General features: G+C 44.4%; 1 protein-coding gene across 2 annotated transcripts in view; it reads right to left on the minus strand.

Annotated features, from left to right (window-relative positions):
- The window catches only part of NRK (Nik related kinase), a 104,708-nt gene that overhangs the window by 39,491 nt on the left and 46,731 nt on the right, over positions 1–18,486 (minus strand). The window contains exons 7-15 of one of the 2 annotated variants that reach the window (XM_075107074.1): positions 17,816–17,946; positions 14,931–14,985; positions 12,647–12,725; positions 11,774–11,949; positions 9,944–10,016; positions 9,336–9,531; positions 8,294–8,458; positions 7,382–7,543; positions 3,699–3,851 (exon numbers count right to left, since the gene is read on the minus strand). In XM_075107074.1, the coding sequence (XP_074963175.1) occupies positions 3,699–3,851; positions 7,382–7,543; positions 8,294–8,458; positions 9,336–9,531; positions 9,944–10,016; positions 11,774–11,949; positions 12,647–12,725; positions 14,931–14,985; positions 17,816–17,946 (1,190 nt within the window). The remainder of the gene's footprint in view (positions 1–3,698; positions 3,852–7,381; positions 7,544–8,293; positions 8,459–9,335; positions 9,532–9,943; positions 10,017–11,773; positions 11,950–12,646; positions 12,726–14,930; positions 14,986–17,815; positions 17,947–18,486) is intronic. The other variant, XM_075107075.1, reaches the window with a different exon arrangement.

Consider the following 18,486-nt stretch of genomic DNA (forward strand, 5'->3'; position numbering starts at 1 on the left):
CCAAACAGAGAAGCACCGACAGGGCAAAGGAATGAAGTGACTTGTCCGAGGTGACACTGCCAGCCTGGAACATAGCTCCTTTCATGCCAGGAGTACCATTTTAACAGGGCAGGACTATCCTCTATACAGCCACTGTGCTCCTGCAGAATCCCAAATGCCCTGCAATAAACTGTGGACTCTCCCACTTCTATTGCAGGGCTGAAATATTTGCCTCAAGGAAGCTGCCACCCCCTGCCCAAGGCTAAGATACAAATGTCCTTCTTGTAGACCTTGCAACAGCTCTCCAGTGATTTGATGCTACAAGCCAGGCCATCAACTCAGCCGGTTAAAATACTCGTGACTTGAAACGACAAACAGGCCCTGGAAAAAAGGATGTGAGAAGATACACAAATATTTTCCCAGGTAAGAGCTATCAGGTGAAACAGGGACTTTCCTCACCCAACAGCTGTCTATGGTGATTATTCCATCACCAAACAGCAACATGAACAGAAAAGGCACTGGGAAGCTTTGATTTAAAGATGCTAACAGCCAGCTATTACCTGCCTCCCACAGACTCGCTCCACGGAGAAGAAAAGCAGAAGGATAGGGGACAGCTGAGCCAGAGAGCCTGATTGGCGAGGACCCTGGCTCTTGGGGAAGGAGGAGCTACGGAGTGCTCTGTGAAGCACAGCCTGAGAAAAAGGCAGAACAGAAGAATGGTGCTATGAAGAGGGCCGACTCAGGACATGCTGAGCTTGGCACGGCCAGTATAGGGAGCCGCTAACGAGGGCATGGATTTTAAGGCAATTCCATATCTTTCTTTATAAGGCACTATCCATATCCTGCTGGGGGACTTCAACCACCCCGACATCTGCTAGAAAAGTAGCACGTGAGCTGTAGGCAATCCAGGAGACTCCTGGAATGCATGGAGGATAACTTCTTAAGCCAAGTAATAGCCCAACCAGAAGGAATATGATATTGGACCTGTTGGTCACCAACATAAGCAAGCTAATCGGTGATGTCAAGGTTGGAGGCAGCATGGGCTGCAGTGATCATGCACTGGTGGAGTTCGTAGTCCTGAGGGATATGGGTCAGGCAAAGAGTAAAGTCAGGAGCCTGGATTTTAGGAAAGCAAACTTCCAGCTCTTCCTAGTGGCCTTCTGTAATGGAGTGACTACATCAGTGGACAAGGGAAGAGCTATGGATGTCATCTATCTGGACATGGTCCTCCACAACATCTTTCTCTCTAAATTGGATAGATATGGATTTGATGGGTGGACTGTTCGGTGGATGACAAATTGGCTGGATGGTTGCACCCAGAGGGTATTGGTTGATGGCTCAATATCCAGATGGAGATCAGTGACAAGTGAGGGGTCTGTACTGGGACCAGTACTGTTTAATATCTTCATCAATGACATAGACAGTGGGATTGAGTGCACCCTCAGCAAGTTTGCAGATGACACCAAGCTGAGTGGTGCAGCTGACATGCCTGAGGGATGGGATGCCATCCAGAGGGACGTGGACAAGCTCAGGTGCAGGGTCCTGCACCTGGGTCGGGGCAACCCCCGGTACCAACACAGGCTGGGGCATGAAGGGATTGAGAGCAGTCCTGTGGAGAAGGACTTGGGGTACTGGTGGATGAAAAGCTGGACATGAGCTGACAATGTGCACTCGCAGTCCAGAAATCCAACTGTATCCTGGGCTGCATCCCCAGCAGCATGGCCAGCAGGTCGAGGGAGGGGATTCTGCCCCTCTGCTCTGCTCTGGTGAGACCCCACCTGCAGGGCTGCTTCCAGCTCTGGAGCCCTCAGCACAACAAGGACATGGACCTGTTGGAGCGGGTCCAGAGGGGGTCACAAAAATGATCCAAGGGATGGAGCAGCTCCTCCTCTGAGGACAGGCTGAGAGAGTTGGGGTTGTTTAGCCTGGAGAAGGGAGGGCTGCAGGGAGACCTTATTGCGGCCTTTCAGTCCGTAAAAAGGGGCTTATTAAGAAAGATGGGGTCAAACTTTTTAGTAGGGCCTGTAGCAACAGGACAAGGGGTAATGGTTTTAAACTAAAAGAGGGTAGATTCAGACTAGATATAAGGAAGAACTTTTTTACAGTGAGGTGAAACACTGGCCCGGGCTCCCCAGAGAGGTGGTAGATGCCCCATTGCTGGAAACATTCCAGGTCAGGTTGGACGGGGCTCTGAGCAACCTGATCTAGTTGAAGATGTCCCTGCTCACTTCAGGGGGGTTGGAAGGTCCCTTCCAACCCAAGCCATTCTGTGATTCTACAATCTTCCATGCAGGATGTTCGCCAGAAGCTCATGCATGCCAAGCAAGATTTCAGTAGCCAGCAACGAGCTTAAGAAAAGCTTGGAATAATACAACCTAACCTCATAGTAATAACCCATAATCAGAGGTAGCCTCAGAGAAGTACACAGGCTCACCCAGCTGCTAGGGCTTTGCAGTGAGGCAGCACAACATACTCTGAAAGCAGCTGAGCTGAAACTAACAACTCCTCCTCCTCTGCAGTCTGATCTTACTCCTTTAACTCCCAGATCCAATGCACAAGGAAGAGGCCACAACATGCCACAGTAGGACACCAACAATATCTAAGCCTGATCTGAGTGGGACCCACAGCAGAGTGGCACCAGCTAAATTCCACAGAGCAACTGGAGAGATGGATCGAAAGTTGTATATCCATCCATCCATGAGTCCAGCACAAACTGAGAGCTGCCAAGAATAAAACAAGTGCTATGACTATATCCTTGTGGGGGGATGAATGGATGCACAAAGGAAGTGTTGTGGGGAACTGTAAAGGCAGTAAGATTATTCCTGCCACTGCATGTTTTCAAAGCAAGTGGAGATTTCCAGCTTAAATGGTCCGTGTTCACACTTCCAGTAGTTTATTCCATTTCAACTTGCTGTCTTATTTTTCTTCTGCTCACAGATGCTTACAGTCCCTTCAAAACAGAGTGGAGGAAAAAAATGTAACTGCAGTCTAAACTCCTTATTTCATATACTATGAAAGAGTAGGATGTTGAAAGGAAGATGAGATTTTGGGCACACTGTGAGACCCCTGAATCACCTCTCCCCAGACTGGTAGGTACAGCAGGAACTGAGATGTTTTGCGAGAAGGGTTCCAATGCAGAACTTTAACAGAGTGCTTTCACGGTACCGGTACTGTTTAGGTACTGCTTCTAAAACTAATACTGAAATTTTTCAAGTCACAGACCTTCTGAGCTCTATCCACAGGCAAAATCTGCCTCTGCATCTGTCCTTATTGCATTTCCATATACTTCTAGATTATTTGATAAGATCACTAACAATCTTGCTTGTTTATATGGTCTTCAGGGACAAAAATTCTGGCTTTGGACTTGTTCTGTAAAGTGCCACATATACTTATGGCACCATATAAATAATACATCATCCAGGGACTGCAACAGCACAGCCATTCAGGTTTTCAGTGAAAAATCTAAGAGTAATATCACGGAATCAGCGATCTGGCATCAAGTATATAAAAATAACTGTTATCTAACCCTGATCTGCAGTGCCTAAGTATAATTCCACATAGTACTTAGCAGTGTGTGGTGGCACGAAAAACCTCTGAGCCAGTTTGCACAGGCCTCAGTCCTTTGTGCCAGGAGCGAAGGGAATCAGGTTTCCAACGCACTGTTCTGCTTAGGAGCTACCCATGCTTTCTCCTCCCCATCTGGGGCAGCAGTACCATACCTGTACTAACACGGCTCTCTGTGGCGCGGGGGTGCAAGGGCTGGAACTGCTGCCAGATCCCATCCTGGTGTGTGGCGTGGCTTCGTGCCCCAGCACCGCTGGCCACTGGAGGGAAGGCTGGATGCTGTCACTTTTCTTTTTTTGGTCCTTGGCCTGAGAAGGAGAAAAGCAGCAGCATGTTGCACACTGAGCCTCAGGCTTCGCAGCCTGGATGTTCTCCAACAGCAGCACGGTGTGCATTGACTCTGATGGGCCTCCCCATCAGGGAGAGGTCAGCCCTGGCACAATACGAACCAGTATTGCCTCTCCATTTGCAACCCTTCCTTTTCCATCAAGTTTCCCAACCGCAACAAGGAAAAGGGCCTGAGTTGCCGTCTGCTGTATTCCAGGCCATCCCGTTCGCTGCAGGCTGGGATTTTCGCTGGGAGGAATCATCTGTCTGTATTTACTTATCTTTGACAACATGCAGCCTGTTTTGCTGTGCATTTATTACCCCCTTCTACAACGTTGACATTGCTGCATGTTGCTTTCTACTTTAAAACGCTTTTAAGACTATCTTTTGGTATGTTACTTGCACTATGGAACAGACTAAGCAACACGATCTAGAAAGAATAAAGGTCCTTTTATTCCTGAGAAAATTGCTCATTATAAAAATCTTTATCCTAGGGTTTTGACCCCACTGCTCTTTCAAGTTTCATTCAACATGACTAATTCCCATTCTCTAGGTTAGATCTTTAGCATATCCTCCAGTTCAGGAGCCTAGAAACAGCTGTACACACTAAACTAGAGTTTAATGCCATAAATACACTCCGTTATCTGTGCCTGGGTGGGCATTCTTAATGGCATCTCTCACTATATCTGGATGTTTGTGCCTACATCAGGAAGGTAAGCATATTCTTAACACAGCCCAGGAAACTGCTGAGGAGATGGAAAATGATTCCACTTAGTCTCATAGATCTTGACTAGGGAAAAAAAGAACACCAAAAAAACCTCCACAAAAGAAACATTAAAACAAGCAACCACAACCAAATACCATGAAATTCTAGCCCCAGTGAACTCCATCGTTACATTACTCTTGAGGCCAGATTTTCATTACTTGCAACTCCTAATAACGAAAGGCAAATCTTACCATAAGCAAGAAAGAAAATATAAAAATTAGAGTGGTTTCACTAAACTAGGTATGATAATTTACCTACTACCTCAGTGCCCAAAGGGTGCTTGCATGCAATATATTATGATCCAGGTGAAAACTCATGCAGCCAACACTCTTGTCTCCCAGAACTGATGCCAGCAGCCCCTATCCAGGCACTGAACTAGTGCAGCATCAAGCCTGAGCTTGGAGTCCTTGCCTCTCAGCTCATTAGCTCCAGTGCTGGCGGGACCAGACACAACACAGAGTGAGCCCACATCTGCACACAGCAGGGGAAACCTGCCCTGACCTGCCTACGACAGGAGCAGCGCAATGGCGAAGATTAGGAACTCCCAAGAAAGGGTTCTGTGGCCCCAAACGTGGAACGTGAAGCTTTGGAGGGCTTTAGGGGGGTTTCAGTTTGTTTGTTCTTAATGCCTCAATGCAATGATAATTCCGGAGAGTTTTTGTGTATCAGTAACAGGTCCTGCAAATGCCAATGAGCCCTAAAAAGTATGCGAGCAAACTCGCTCCTGAGCCGGCTATTTCTATCCCTGTGTAGAGCTCTCCCAACACAGAAGCTATCATCTCTTTGCCTGGTAAACCGGGAGAGATCAATGCCAACAAGAACAAATTCACTGAGTTATCACTGTTAAACACAGTCAAAACTTTAAAGCATTTTTAAGTTGTTGTGAACAATTATGACTGCTGACATAATTATGAAGTCTCAAACGTCAACCAAAAAAATGCACCCGTGTACCACTAATTATGATTTTAGTGGAAGGATCTGTGACTTCCAAGATGTTCTGAGACTAAGTAAGTAATATTGTAAAATCATTTGCCCTTAAAACTAGAGTATATTATGGTAGCCGTAACAACAAGAGCCTTGCGCTGTGAACCTAAAGGGCAGGCAGCACTTTATCTGCAACTAGTGGTATTTTATTTCACCACTAAATTAAAAGTTAAATGACTGCACGCTAAATTCCGTAATACGTTTCACTCTGCTACAAAGGGGTCATTTACAAAACACATGCCAAAACCACAGATGAGTATTTAAGCTGACATTTTGCAGTTCTTTTGACTTCTAACTACAATGAAGTAGAAAAGAAAGTTAAATTAACTCAACTGAGTTGCATTTTCTCCCCACCCACCGAAAGCCTAGCAAAGGCAAAGCATTTCTATTGACTTTGATGTTGTGTATTTAGCAAAAGCAGCTTACTCCTCTGTCCACACCCAATTTACTCCCCAGCTGAAATAAGACCCAGCCCTCCACCATCAAACAAATACTGATTTCAATAGGAGTTCATTCAAATTTCAGTAATGATTTGTTTAACCAGTCAATGCAATAAAGCCTCTGAAGCTAGGGCATTTGGTTCTTTGACACTTAAGTTGTACTTCAAACAGAATTATTCTCCCGTTTTTACAAACTGCTACCCTAACCAGAAGCAATCTTTTGTTTTTCTGATTTCACAATGGCTGCTTAGCTGTTTGCAGACTCTCTTCAGTTACCAGAATTCTTCATTTCAACAATCCTAGCAGTTTCTTTTAACTGTTTATCAATATAGAAAATTGCAGCCAAGGGAACCAGCTGCAGCATCCATGCACACATGCACGCTCACACAGAGGTGACAAAGAGGGCACTTGCTCAAAGACTGCAGCAAGATGTTAAGAAGCAGTGCTCTGCATTCCTCCCACATACATGTGCATGAGCTCTCCTCACGCCTTTGCCTGGGTATTTTGGGAAGATACTTTGCCGTGAATGCAGAGACCATCACATCCACTACTTACACACAGCCACCCGAGGAGGCACCTGTGAGCTGCTGAGATTTTTGACATCAACCCAGGCTTTAGTAACACAACAAATCACACCAGCTGTAGAACTGGGCTCACAAGTTGGGATTATAACATAAAGGAAAATAAGTGTGCTAGGAATGATGAGATAACATACGTGAAATGGACCCATAGCTTTTCACAATATGATAACAGTAAACAGAATGAGTTGGTGGGCAGAAATACTTTCAGGGTTAGCAAGAGAGTGACATGGGTTACAGTCTTTATCAAGGACTACGTGTGGCTACCCCTGATCCATCGACTCTTACCTACCTAAAATCCTGGGAGACAACAAGAAAAGGCATTACAGCCTGACACTGGGGCACAGAGATCTGTGCTTGGGAGGCATGACACCATTCTGTGTCTGGGTCAATTTTATGAACCCTATAATCAGACAAAGACATCTGTTAAGCCTTGATGATACTACCTTAATTCATTACTCTTTGGAAGACAAGCGAAAGACACCTGGTTGACCAGAAGGACCTTTTTTCCCCATTCACCAGTCAAACCCTTCTCTGAACACAAGTAGAAGTGACAGAGCAACCTCTCCTTTCCCTTACCCTCTACATTATTGGAAACCAAACGCTAGTGTAGCATAAGTGTGTAGTAAGACACAGGTCGAGCTCCAGATTTAGGTTTAAAGATCAGCCTGTTCTCTGCTGCAGCATTACCACCGCATCATAAACTGGAAAGCACCAAAATGCTACATTGGCTGAGGTGGTACCTCTTTGCTTGTGCTGCTTGATGGAGGATGCACTGCTGAATGGGAACTCTTAGAAGGCTCCTTCTTCTTCTGCTTGTGGTCATGCTGGAGAGACAGCAGCTGTGTCTGATCTTTGGGGAGAGTTCGAGGCACCTTCCTGTTATGCTGCACATCTTCCACCTTCTGAAAACAAAGAGTGATGAACATCAGAGAGAAGAATGCCTTGGAGGACCAACCAAGTTGACCACTGGAAATACTGCCTTTTTAGAGAACAAAGCGAGCACAATTCCAGCAGGGCTGACAGAAAAGCCACAACCCTGAGCAACAGGAAGCATAAAGTGACCCCAAACACTCTGTTTGGCTTTTGAGACAGCACAACAGAAAATCCTATTTCTTCCTTTGTACTTTCCCTAAAACCAGAGGGCTTTAATCAAACACCCCGTGCTTCTGTTTGATTACAAATCAGTCTGTTGCTGAAACATTAGAAAAACATTGTCGCCGAGGTGCCAGACTTGTCAATGAGACTTCAGCATTAAAATTAGCCTCTGCTCTGTTTTTGTTTGTGAAAAATAAACAGTCCTGACTACAACCTGAACAGAAACTGGAGACTGGAGATTTAAGCTTAAGTTGAGCTGTTTCTGGAAGTTTTCAGGGTAAAGACATTTTAAATCAGATTGAAGTGACTGAAAACCATTTCAGCACAGAGAAATGGCAGGGACAGATGTGGGAGAGGCAGTAGGGTAAGGAGGACGATAAGTAACACATAAGTTAACTCAAAAGAAGGCTGAATCTGAAAACAAGAGGCAGTAAATGCATTTAAAAAGTCCCCCTCTGTTCTGTGACTCAGAGGATGCGAACACCCTCGGAACCGAGAAAGACATCAGCTACAGGAACAGGGAGCTGTGAATTGCTGTCAGTAAACACTTTTCTTACCTGCTTCTTTTCTGATTTCTTCTGTCCTTCTACTATGAACCGTTCATCTTCCACAGCCCTTTTGTCTTCTTTACACCTCTCCTCTTTCCTCTGAATGGCCTTAGCCTCTGGCCACCTCTGCTCACACTCCTGCTGCCTTTGTAGCTCCTGCTCTCGCCTCTGATGCTGGAAGAGAGCCAGGGAATAACATCGCACATTTTACTTTACTTCTGTACCCACCAATTACTTATGCCAGTGTTCATTAATCACAAGGCCTGTTTCCTGCTATGCTGTCACCGATAGGGGATACCTGATACACTGCACAGCAAAAGCAGACAGCCACAAGCTCCACCACGACGACTGCCAGACTTGAAGTGAAACCTTTGCCCTTTTGGCAGCCGAGGGCAGATTTGCCATTCATTTAAGCAGGCATGTGAGATCTCTGTGATGGCTGGCAGCTAATCTAATGACAAATGTCTTCCTGTCATTTTGAGACGGAAGGGTTTTTCCAGAGCCCCCCCGTTTTGCTGGAGCAGCACTGTGCTTCACAAATGCCAGCTCCGGAGTGTTTGCACAATGCTTGAATTTCATCAGATGCTCGTGAGAAGAGGCATGTTGGTTATCTAGCAATGCCTCCAACACCATGGTGTGTCAGACAGCTGAAAAGGCAGAAGCTATCTTGTAACATCTTAAACAGAAGCAGGGCCAGGACCCTGGATCGGACAGACAGACTCTGAGCTGGGCAATGCACATGAGAAAGAAATCAGGATCTCTCATCCCATCTGCCTGGGCTTGCACCGCCAAACAAACTCAAGCAAAATGCCCTTCCTCTTCTGCTCCCAAAGCTCAGGGCAGGTTGTCAGCAGGAAACCGACAGAGCCCATTTAAAATAATTTAAAATCCTTGTGTTCAAAAGTGACAACAGTTCTCCCAAGGCTAAAGACTACAATCTAGGTCGTGCTGACAATTTAACACAGCCTTCTTGCCTTTCAAAGCCTACTCTCTACAGGCACATTTTTTATTTGTGATGAGACATGGAACAACAATACAAGCCAGTCCCTACATCCTCCAGCCGCCTCCTCTGCTCCTTCTGCTGCTCGATCCGTTTCTGCCGCTCTGTCAGCAGCTGCTTCTTGTATTTTTCCTGGTCCTTCAGCTGCTGCTGCTGGCGATGAGGGTCAGAACGGTTTTTGTTCTCCTGCTGCAGCCTCAGAAATTCACGGCGGAGAGTAGACTCCCCCGGTAGATTAACTATGGAGCTGAAACAGAGGGGAGGTTTCTGCATGACTAAACGTAACATTAAAGACAGAACACAAGGTGCACTGGGAACTGCTTGCTGTCCTGTGTTAGCAAATTAAGATGTTCTGATAATCTCCAGCATGTTGACTACGCATCCACACTTACTGTGCTACAAAACAGCCTGAAGCTGATTATTAGGTCCTTCATTTGAGAGTTCCCTCCCTCTTGCAGGGGAACTAAGAAGCAGCTTATTACAGACATCTTATACTCAGCCACTATATTTGATAGCTACAAAACAACTAAAGCTGCCAGAGGGGATACAGGAGATAAGGGATTCAGTGCAAGTTAAGAAAGCCATTCTGGCTGAGGAGGGCTGCCTTCAATGAGAACAGATGGGGCAGTTGAATTTCCCATTCCAGTAATAAAATTAACCTTGGTTCTCCTTCATCTTCATTCAGCTCATCATCTTCCTCCTCACTTCCACTGTAATCATAGTCCGTTTCTTCTAAAAAAGAGAATAAACAAACCCCAGTGGAGGATGCTGTTATTTAAGATACGATCTTGAACTTTGTTTCTGAGCACTGAACCTGAACTACATGTAGTTTAGCAGGAATTTAAAAGCCACAGGTCGCACTGGGAGGCTGAGGGGGGGGTAAGATATCCACATATATAATTCAAAATCTAGTTCAGATAATATTTCAGGGCAGCCCCTTTACACACTCCCACCTTTTCCCTTGACTGACTGTATTGGTTTTGCAAAACTAACCTACTTCCATAATCTGAAATAAATTAGGCTAAACCCACAGAGAAATCCAACCCCCATAACAACACCAGCAGTTCTTCAGAAAGAAATTTAGATAGGACATAAAAGACTTGTACTGCCCTTCTCTGCTCTTGTATACCTGTTGTATGTCTAAGCTGAGGCGTTCAGTAAATCCAGGTTTCCTTTTGTATTAAAGTAATTAATTAAAAAAAAGAAACAGGGATAATAAATTGATGCTAGTTTTAGCACAGAGGTTCAGAAGAAGCTGATCCACGCTTTTAAAGTTCTCTGCAAGACTTACACAAAGGCAGCTTTAAGGGATAATTTCAAACTGGCCCTACTCTGCATTGCTGGCTATATGGGATGCTAAAGTGGGTCTTAATTTTTTTTTTAAGTCCCTGTCTTGAACTGTATAGTCTGACAATTTCACTCCCTTTCAGGGGAGCTTTGATTAAAAATAACAATTCTCAGGCAAAAATATAACTATCTATCAAGAAGCGATTGTTATCATTACGCTTCCTGACCCTGCCCAAGGGCATTTGTGAGAAACTCTTACTTGCTATCTTTCCATTTGAATGTGCTTTGAGATTCATAGCTGAAAAGAAGCGGCAGAATTTGCAACTACTATTGGAGTCAGTAAATCTACGTTGCAACAGCAGTTTCATTTTAGGCACAAATATCCCTGTTGTCATATCAGTACCTGGAGTTTATAAGTCACTTTCCGACTGTATAGTGCTTTCCGAGTTTGCCCTCATAGTCACTGATCTGCACAGTGCCCCTGCCAGTATAAAATATACGGAAAAGGAAGAGGAGAGAGGGGGCAGGGAAAAATTGGTGGGCAACAGGCTATGGCTCTCTCTCCACTTTGCACAGCCCTTAGTCTGCTGCGCACAGGCATTTATACAAGTATCATCCTCGCTCCAGCACTGCCTCTTCCAGCTTTTGCTCTGAAGAGTAAGTCTGGCATTTGGAAAAAACTCAGATTCTCTCTTTTTCTTCAGCCACCCTGTAAGTAGATGATTCATTATCCCCTTTCGTGTTTTGCTGGAGCTTGGAGGCCTTCCTGAGGTCTCTTTTGTGCACTCCACTGCAAAACGCTTCTGCCCCCAAAGAACTCACAAGCTAAAATTACATGGAGATGCAACAGGTAAATTAAATGGACTGGGGACAGAGAGTTTAACTAAGAGATCAGGAAACACTTGTTGAGTACTACTTAGATACTCAAGAAATTAGGGTCCTAGACTTGAACTCCTCGCTCACGTTAGCATTAGGGTTGCTTACAGTCAATCAGCGTCAGTGAGGCTCCAAAGACTTAAACCCACCATTAAGGACCTGGGCTTTGGCAGAGATCTTCAAAATGGCCCCACTGCTATCAGGGACAACACTTTCTCAGTTTTCCTGTTCTAGTATTTCAGTTGCATCCGCCTTGTAAGCTGCTGCCAAAATTGGAAGAGGACCTACTCTCTGCAGTGCCTTTTATTTTGTCTTTGCCATGTTACCCTTTTCTCCTTTTTTCTTCCTGGTCCTGTCCAGGTGGTCTTTCAGCATGATGCGCACTTGCCGTTCATTCTGCATGTCTCGGATGAAAGAATGCTTAAGCAAGGTTTCAGTGGACGGACGATGCAAATAATTTTTTACAAGGCAGCTTTCGACAAAGTTTAGGAATTTCTTTGACCTGAAAAAGACAGAAAAGTGGAGGAAAACAATAAACCTTTTCACCTTGTGCACCAAGCGCTACCCCCAAGTGATGGAAAGCACTAGCTTTGCAAGGTTTCCTTTTGCGCTGGAACTGCACGAGACAATTTGAGTCTTGCCACTGGTGTGCCGCCTGAGACCAGCACAGTGCTGAGGCCGAAGGATGGGGAACTCCACCTCAACCGCCCTCCAAGTGGAGTTACCCTGAATTTACATCTGGATCAAAAAACCACAATCTGGCCAACGCAACTTTTACAAAAATGCCCTGACCTTTTTGATATGGTAAAGATTTTCTTTATACACTTCATTTAAAAGACACACTAAGTCTCTGTAATCCACAGTGATTTCCATTAGCCCCACAATGTCCATGCAGCCTTCTGACAAAGCACTGACCCCAACTAGCCCATCTAAGCCTTGCCTGCCCCACAATTTCAGCCACCCGTGCCGAACTTTTGCAACTGCAATGACTGCCGCAGTTCAGGCAGAGTTGAAAAGAAAGGTGTTGCTTCTCAAAGGTAAACTACATCTGCACCTGTGGCTTAACGCAGCACTAGAAACATCCTAGGAAAGACTTCACAGATCACTGTAGGATTTAACAAGACCATTGTCTCCAGACAAGAGAGCTCAGAATTCTCCTAAGCCAAATGCAAAAATACAGTTTTTACACATCTTTTTACCATTTTCTGGATTTCAACTTTGGGGGCGGGTTCCGTGGGATGAGGAAGAGCGCTCTCATGGGGTGCATGTCACACAGGGCTGCAAAGGAAACCACAAGCTATTGAAGGGTGCATGTCCCCGCCGTGTCCCTCCCACAGCCTAACCACGCTGACACAGCCGGGCCAGGAGCCTGGTTCTCCCGACAGAGAGGAGCAGTCCTTCACAAACACTCCACTTCCAGCAGCACAGCATCCGCCGCAGAACCGCACTGTTAGTCAACAAAATTCATACTGCAGCCAAGAAATAAAGTCTCTGAGCACACAGAAACCTTTCATGACAATATGCTGTTATTGCCAGTTAAAAGAGATTTGAAAGAAAGGCTGCATGGCAGGGACAAGTACAACTTTCTCCGTATTTTTTAATGTAAGGCTTCAGAAGGACATTAAAAAAAGCTCACCTTTCTAATACACCAAAGGGTGTTTTCGCATAAATAACAGAAAGTTGGGACTGAAATACTTATCTAGGTTATTATGTCTGGCTTGTGGTTCAGATAAATGATAAGCTAAATTTTAAACAAACTTAGCTACATCGTTCATGGCATAAGAGAAAATGCAGGATGAAGGAAACCTGATGCGAAGCGGAGAGCTCATGAACTGTGTAACTGGCGCAGAGCGTAATAACTAAGCACACATTTCATCTATTCTGTGTTTCAGGAGTGTGAGCCCCATTATTAGACAATCTGCAACAGATTCTACTCATGCATTCAGACACTGGTTTCTCTCCAGCCAATGTACTTCTCTTTAGCGTTACTGTTGTGGAAAGTTGAAGCTACAAAGAACGCCGCAGAAGGTAAATACCATCACATCTCATCTATCACAGGCATTTTGTATGGAATTATGAGTGTGCTCCATTGGTCATGAGAAATATCGAGTGTCAGAGGTCTTCCTTCACAAAACAGAGCTACTGAATGACAACTGATAAGAACTTTGCGGAGGCTGATTTCTTATGATATATAGGTGTTCAGCAGTGACTCTCTTAATAGGAATGGACTTACAGCATTACAGAACTAGTAAAAGTGAGAAGGCTGTGGTCTGGTAAAGCCTTCACTGTCTTCTATTAATTCCTCTGCCTGCATCCACCTGCCGTCGTTTCTCACATCTGGGTTCTGGGTTTGAATTTTTCGTTTGTATTTTCAATAGCATGTGACACAGTGGCGATGGGGGATAGAATAAGTCTGCTTTCTAGCTCTGGGTCCCAGACACTGTTGTGCTACAGTAAATAAAACACAATACAACAGAACAGAACCCATAGCATTTCCCTGCCAAAACTAGTGAAAACATGAAATACAAGTGGCACAGGGAATTAGCATGCAAAGCTACAAAGTCTCTCACAAAGAAGACTCCCCAGGGACTCATGTCTCAGGACTAAGCTTCAGCTAGGCTGAAGCACAGTGTCTGAAAGTGCTCCTGAACTCCAGCTGGCTCCGGAGCACTGCTGAAAACGAACCCTGATGGGAGAACAGCCAAGTGTGTTTCTTTTAAAAACACAGCCTACAAACTCTCAAGCTCAGGCCAGAGTATAATTTATTTCATCTCCTGAGCTCTCAGCAGTGACCAGATACTCCATCACTTCACATCTGCTTCGCGGGCACTGGCGCAAAGCAACCAGTCCTCCGTGGAAACAAAAATGCACAAGGTCTTTGCAGCCACGCTGCAGCCATGGATCTCTGCCCAACGGCTGCGAGAGGCTAACGGGATGAGGAAGGGGGACAGCTGGCAGGCGAGGGCAGGCTGTAAAGCTACAGCAATCTGCTGTCACGTTGAGAATGTGGTCATGGACTGAAGCCATTATGTGAGCAAATACAGTATCCTTCCCAAAACCTGTGAGAATCAAGTCAGTCCCAGAGTAAAAATCTAACCTTTAGGCCTAGCTTCTCCCACAGTCATATTTTTGCAGTGACCTAAACCCAAAGCCACCTTTGTCAATTTTTTCCGCTAAGGTGTAAATCACTTCTGCTTAGCTGTACCCTCAGGCAGTGATCAACAAGTGATGCTAGCAAGAGTTCGAAGAAAAAATTTTAGTTTCCCTAGGAAATGAAAGCAAGGAATCAAAATATAGACTTAAAGGGTCTAAAAGGAAGAGGAAGGCAGAAGAGCCCAAATAAGGAAAATTCATAGATTATTTTTAAAGATATAGCCAGAACCAGAATTCTGTACATCTGCACATTAGCCAAGCATGAGTTATTTTGACACATTACATCTTCACAAAGCATAGACACCTTCACTTTTATACCAAATCACTTACGAGGAGCTCCTTCGGCCATTTCAATAGCAGTGATTCCCAGAGACCACAGGTCACTCTGCAGGAAAAGAAACATTGCACATTGCAACTTGCAGCATTCAAGCTTTGTTTTGTCTGGTTTTGTTTTCTTTTGGGTTTTTGGTTTGGGGGGGGGGGGGGTTTTGTTTTTACAGTTTCCCTAGATTTCTCCTGGATCAGGTCATTTCAGTTGGAGTGCCATACATTCTGCTCCCTCCCATTCCCTACTGAGCTTTTAGGAAATGTACTAACAGCCAGGAGCTTCCCATTTCCCATACAACTCTGAACAGCTGATTCATCATTTAAGCAGCCAGCCCCAAAATGCAGACCTTCTGCATTCAGAAAACAAGAGCCAGAATATAGCAGGCACCGTTTAAACATATGTTTTAAATCTTTTAATCTGTTCTCATGAGGCAGTGAGACACAGCAGTGCCTCACCCCCCGGCTCCTGGCCAAAAACACTCTTGGTCTTAACGCTTATTTCAGAGCGGTCGTTGCTGAATTTCTGTGCTGATGGAACAGGAATTATAGTCAGGCCTTGGGGTCTGACTTTTTCTGCCTACAAAGTCTCCAGTCACATGTTTTTGGGCACATGAAAGGAGAGCGTGTCACACAGGCAGATTTACGCCTCAGTATATGTTCAGCTCAGTTAACTTCCACTGGAGTTCCCTTTATCAGCTCAGCTGGATGCTAAGGGCCAGGTTTTGATCATGGAAGGTAAATCGGAAATACTACCAGCGACTGCAAAAATTTCGCAGGTTTCCACCTGATTAATCATGTGCATTATCTTACTATTTTCATGTCTAAATGTAGCCAAATTAGAGGCACGTGACCAAACCAACTTGCAGGGCTTCTCTAAAACTATTCTTTAAAAAAAGGGAGCGGCAGAAGACAAACCCTCAAAGATTAGAAGCAATATACCATTACTTGAACAGGAGCTCATACGCAGCCTGGCACTTGAACTAAATCTGGCTTTATCAGCTCAGCCTTCTCAGTCCAGCTGCCCTGAACTGCCTTACACAAGCTGAAAACCAGTTTGCATCACAGATCGTGGAGGGATTTTACAACAAAACTGGTGGGAATTTAATAGATTCACGATCCTGACTTGTTATTAAGCAAATGACTGAAAATTAGAAAAGTCTTCAAGGGGTAGTACTGCAGGTTTTGGGGACAATGGGAGAAACAAGCAGGCTACAAAGAGTTTTTGTTTGGAGTTTCAAAGTGTGAGAGGCACACAGGTGAAAGGGAGGATAACAGCAGTGTTTCTACAGGTCAGTGTACGTAGATATTTTTACTAATTTGTTATAATCTTTCTCTCTTTTTTTAAATCATAGCTGGATCAGCAAGAAGTTACAAAGTGACTTCCTGCTACTTTGCTCATCATATCAGCTATAAATCTCTGTAGAAAAGACCGGCCCCATGCCACCTTCTGACTCATAGCCCTGCCTGCATAACTGCTTCCAAAACCCTCCACTGATCCGTTTTAAACTACCATCTGCAGAATCTATTCAGAAGCAGAGATAAATGCGCGCAGATGAACTGTGATTATTACTGAAGGCAAAGAAACCTCAAGAATTAGGAGTGTATGTTCCTATGCTTATATCTACTGAAAAGTACACATCCTGAAAAGGAAAGAAACTGGGAGCAGGGAATGAAGACAAGAGATTAATTTCTTGAGGTTTCAGTAGAAGATTTCCATGGTATGAAAAATAAAATCCAAGAACATTCTTTGGTCGTGACTGACACTCACACAAAGTGACCTCACTCTGCCAGAGCAGCGCAGAAGGTCTCAGCAAGGGAGAATCACAGCCTCCGAATCACTAGAAAATGGAAGCAATAACAGGTTCTGATAAGAAATATTTCTGAAGCCACAATCAGAATGAGAGGTGCAAAGTGACAACCAAGAGAGCATCTGAACAAGAGAGCGACCGGAGGGTCACTCAGAAGATGGCTGCTCAGAAAGCCATCCCTGGAAAACATCCTGCATTATAAGTGACAACACCACTGGAAACAGGCCAGAGGACAAAGAATAAACTTCATAAGTCTCTGTGGAACAGCATCAGCATATTATAAGAGTTAGGACGAGAACCAGAAAAAGTGCTGGATAGCTGTTCTTGGGCTCCCCAGCACAAGGAAGTCATGGACATATCGGAGTGGGTGCAGTGCAGGGCCACAAAGATGTTTAAGGGGTTGGAGTTGCCAGGCTCTGGGCTGAGAGAGATGGAAGTGTTCGGCCTGGAGAACGGAAGGCTCAGAGGGATCTCATACATGCATAAAAACTCCTGATGAGAGGGGAGTAAAGAAGACCAAGCCACACTTCTAAGTGATGGCCAGTGATGGGACAAGAAGCAATGGGCCTTCTCACTTCAGCCACCCTGCAAATGACCAGAAATCATTACGGGATGGGAAACCTCTTGCAGTCATATGCTCATAACTGAGTGAAGTGATACTAATTTTTGCCAATTAACTCAGGTTAAGCAGCTAAGTACAGAGTAGAACAGCCCTATCACAGAGGAGAGCAGTAACATGTCATATTAGTATTACACTACTTCAAGTATTCCTTCCAAATTTACCTCTTCCTTTCTTTTCTATCCTGACCTGCAATACCCATATATCAGGGTTTTTTTTTTTGCATAGAAGTTCATGAAAGTGTATTTCATGTATTAACAATTCACAAAAAAATATTCATAATGAAACTCCATTCTTAAAAAGCCACCACCCACATATTACAAATACTTCTTATTAGTACAGTTCCAACAGTATCACTGTTCAAAAGGAGGGAAGTTTGAACTTTTCAAATGCAGTATTTGAGCAGGATTTCAACAATAACCTGCACGTTCTGCTACCTTATGCAGAGTTGTAATGCTTACTCTGTAATCGTATGTAGAATCTGGGTTCTCCTCACAAGCAATGACCTCAGGCGCCATCCAATACGGTGTGCCAATAAATGTGTTTCTTCTCCCAATAGTCCTATCCAGTTGAGCGCTTACACCAAAATCCACTGAAAAGCCAAGCAGAGGTAAAGAAATTAATGAGGTGTTGTATCCACGTGGCAGAGTGCTTGCTTGGTTACATTCATACTGTTTAGAATACCAAACCTTTGGGCTACAATGCATATCAAATCTGAGTTCCTCCAGTACATCTTGTCCAATAGTTGAAATTTAACTGCCTTTTGGATCAAATAAACAGCATGCTAAATCTGGCAGGTTACAGCACAGGAATTGCTCTAGGAAGACATTACAGAATAATCTATGCTTAATCTAAACACTACATTGAGTAGGACTTGAGGTCTTTAACTAGTATCTGAAAAGAAAAAATAGTATCCACAGACAAGGCGAATTTGGATGTATCCAGTATGGCCATTCGTGAAAGCTGGAAAGAACTATCACATCACTTCATTTTGAGGTGTTTGGAATAACTCCTTCCCTACATTCAAACACTACCTTAGAACAAGCTGGAAAGTATACCAGTTTATTCTGATCTTAGACTCATTATAATGACAGAATGTTGTGGTGCTCTTTGTGCTGAGAAGGGTGTTACT

This window comes from Phalacrocorax aristotelis, chromosome 11 (genome assembly GCF_949628215.1).
Source record: "Phalacrocorax aristotelis chromosome 11, bGulAri2.1, whole genome shotgun sequence".
NCBI lineage: Eukaryota > Metazoa > Chordata > Aves > Suliformes > Phalacrocoracidae > Phalacrocorax > Phalacrocorax aristotelis.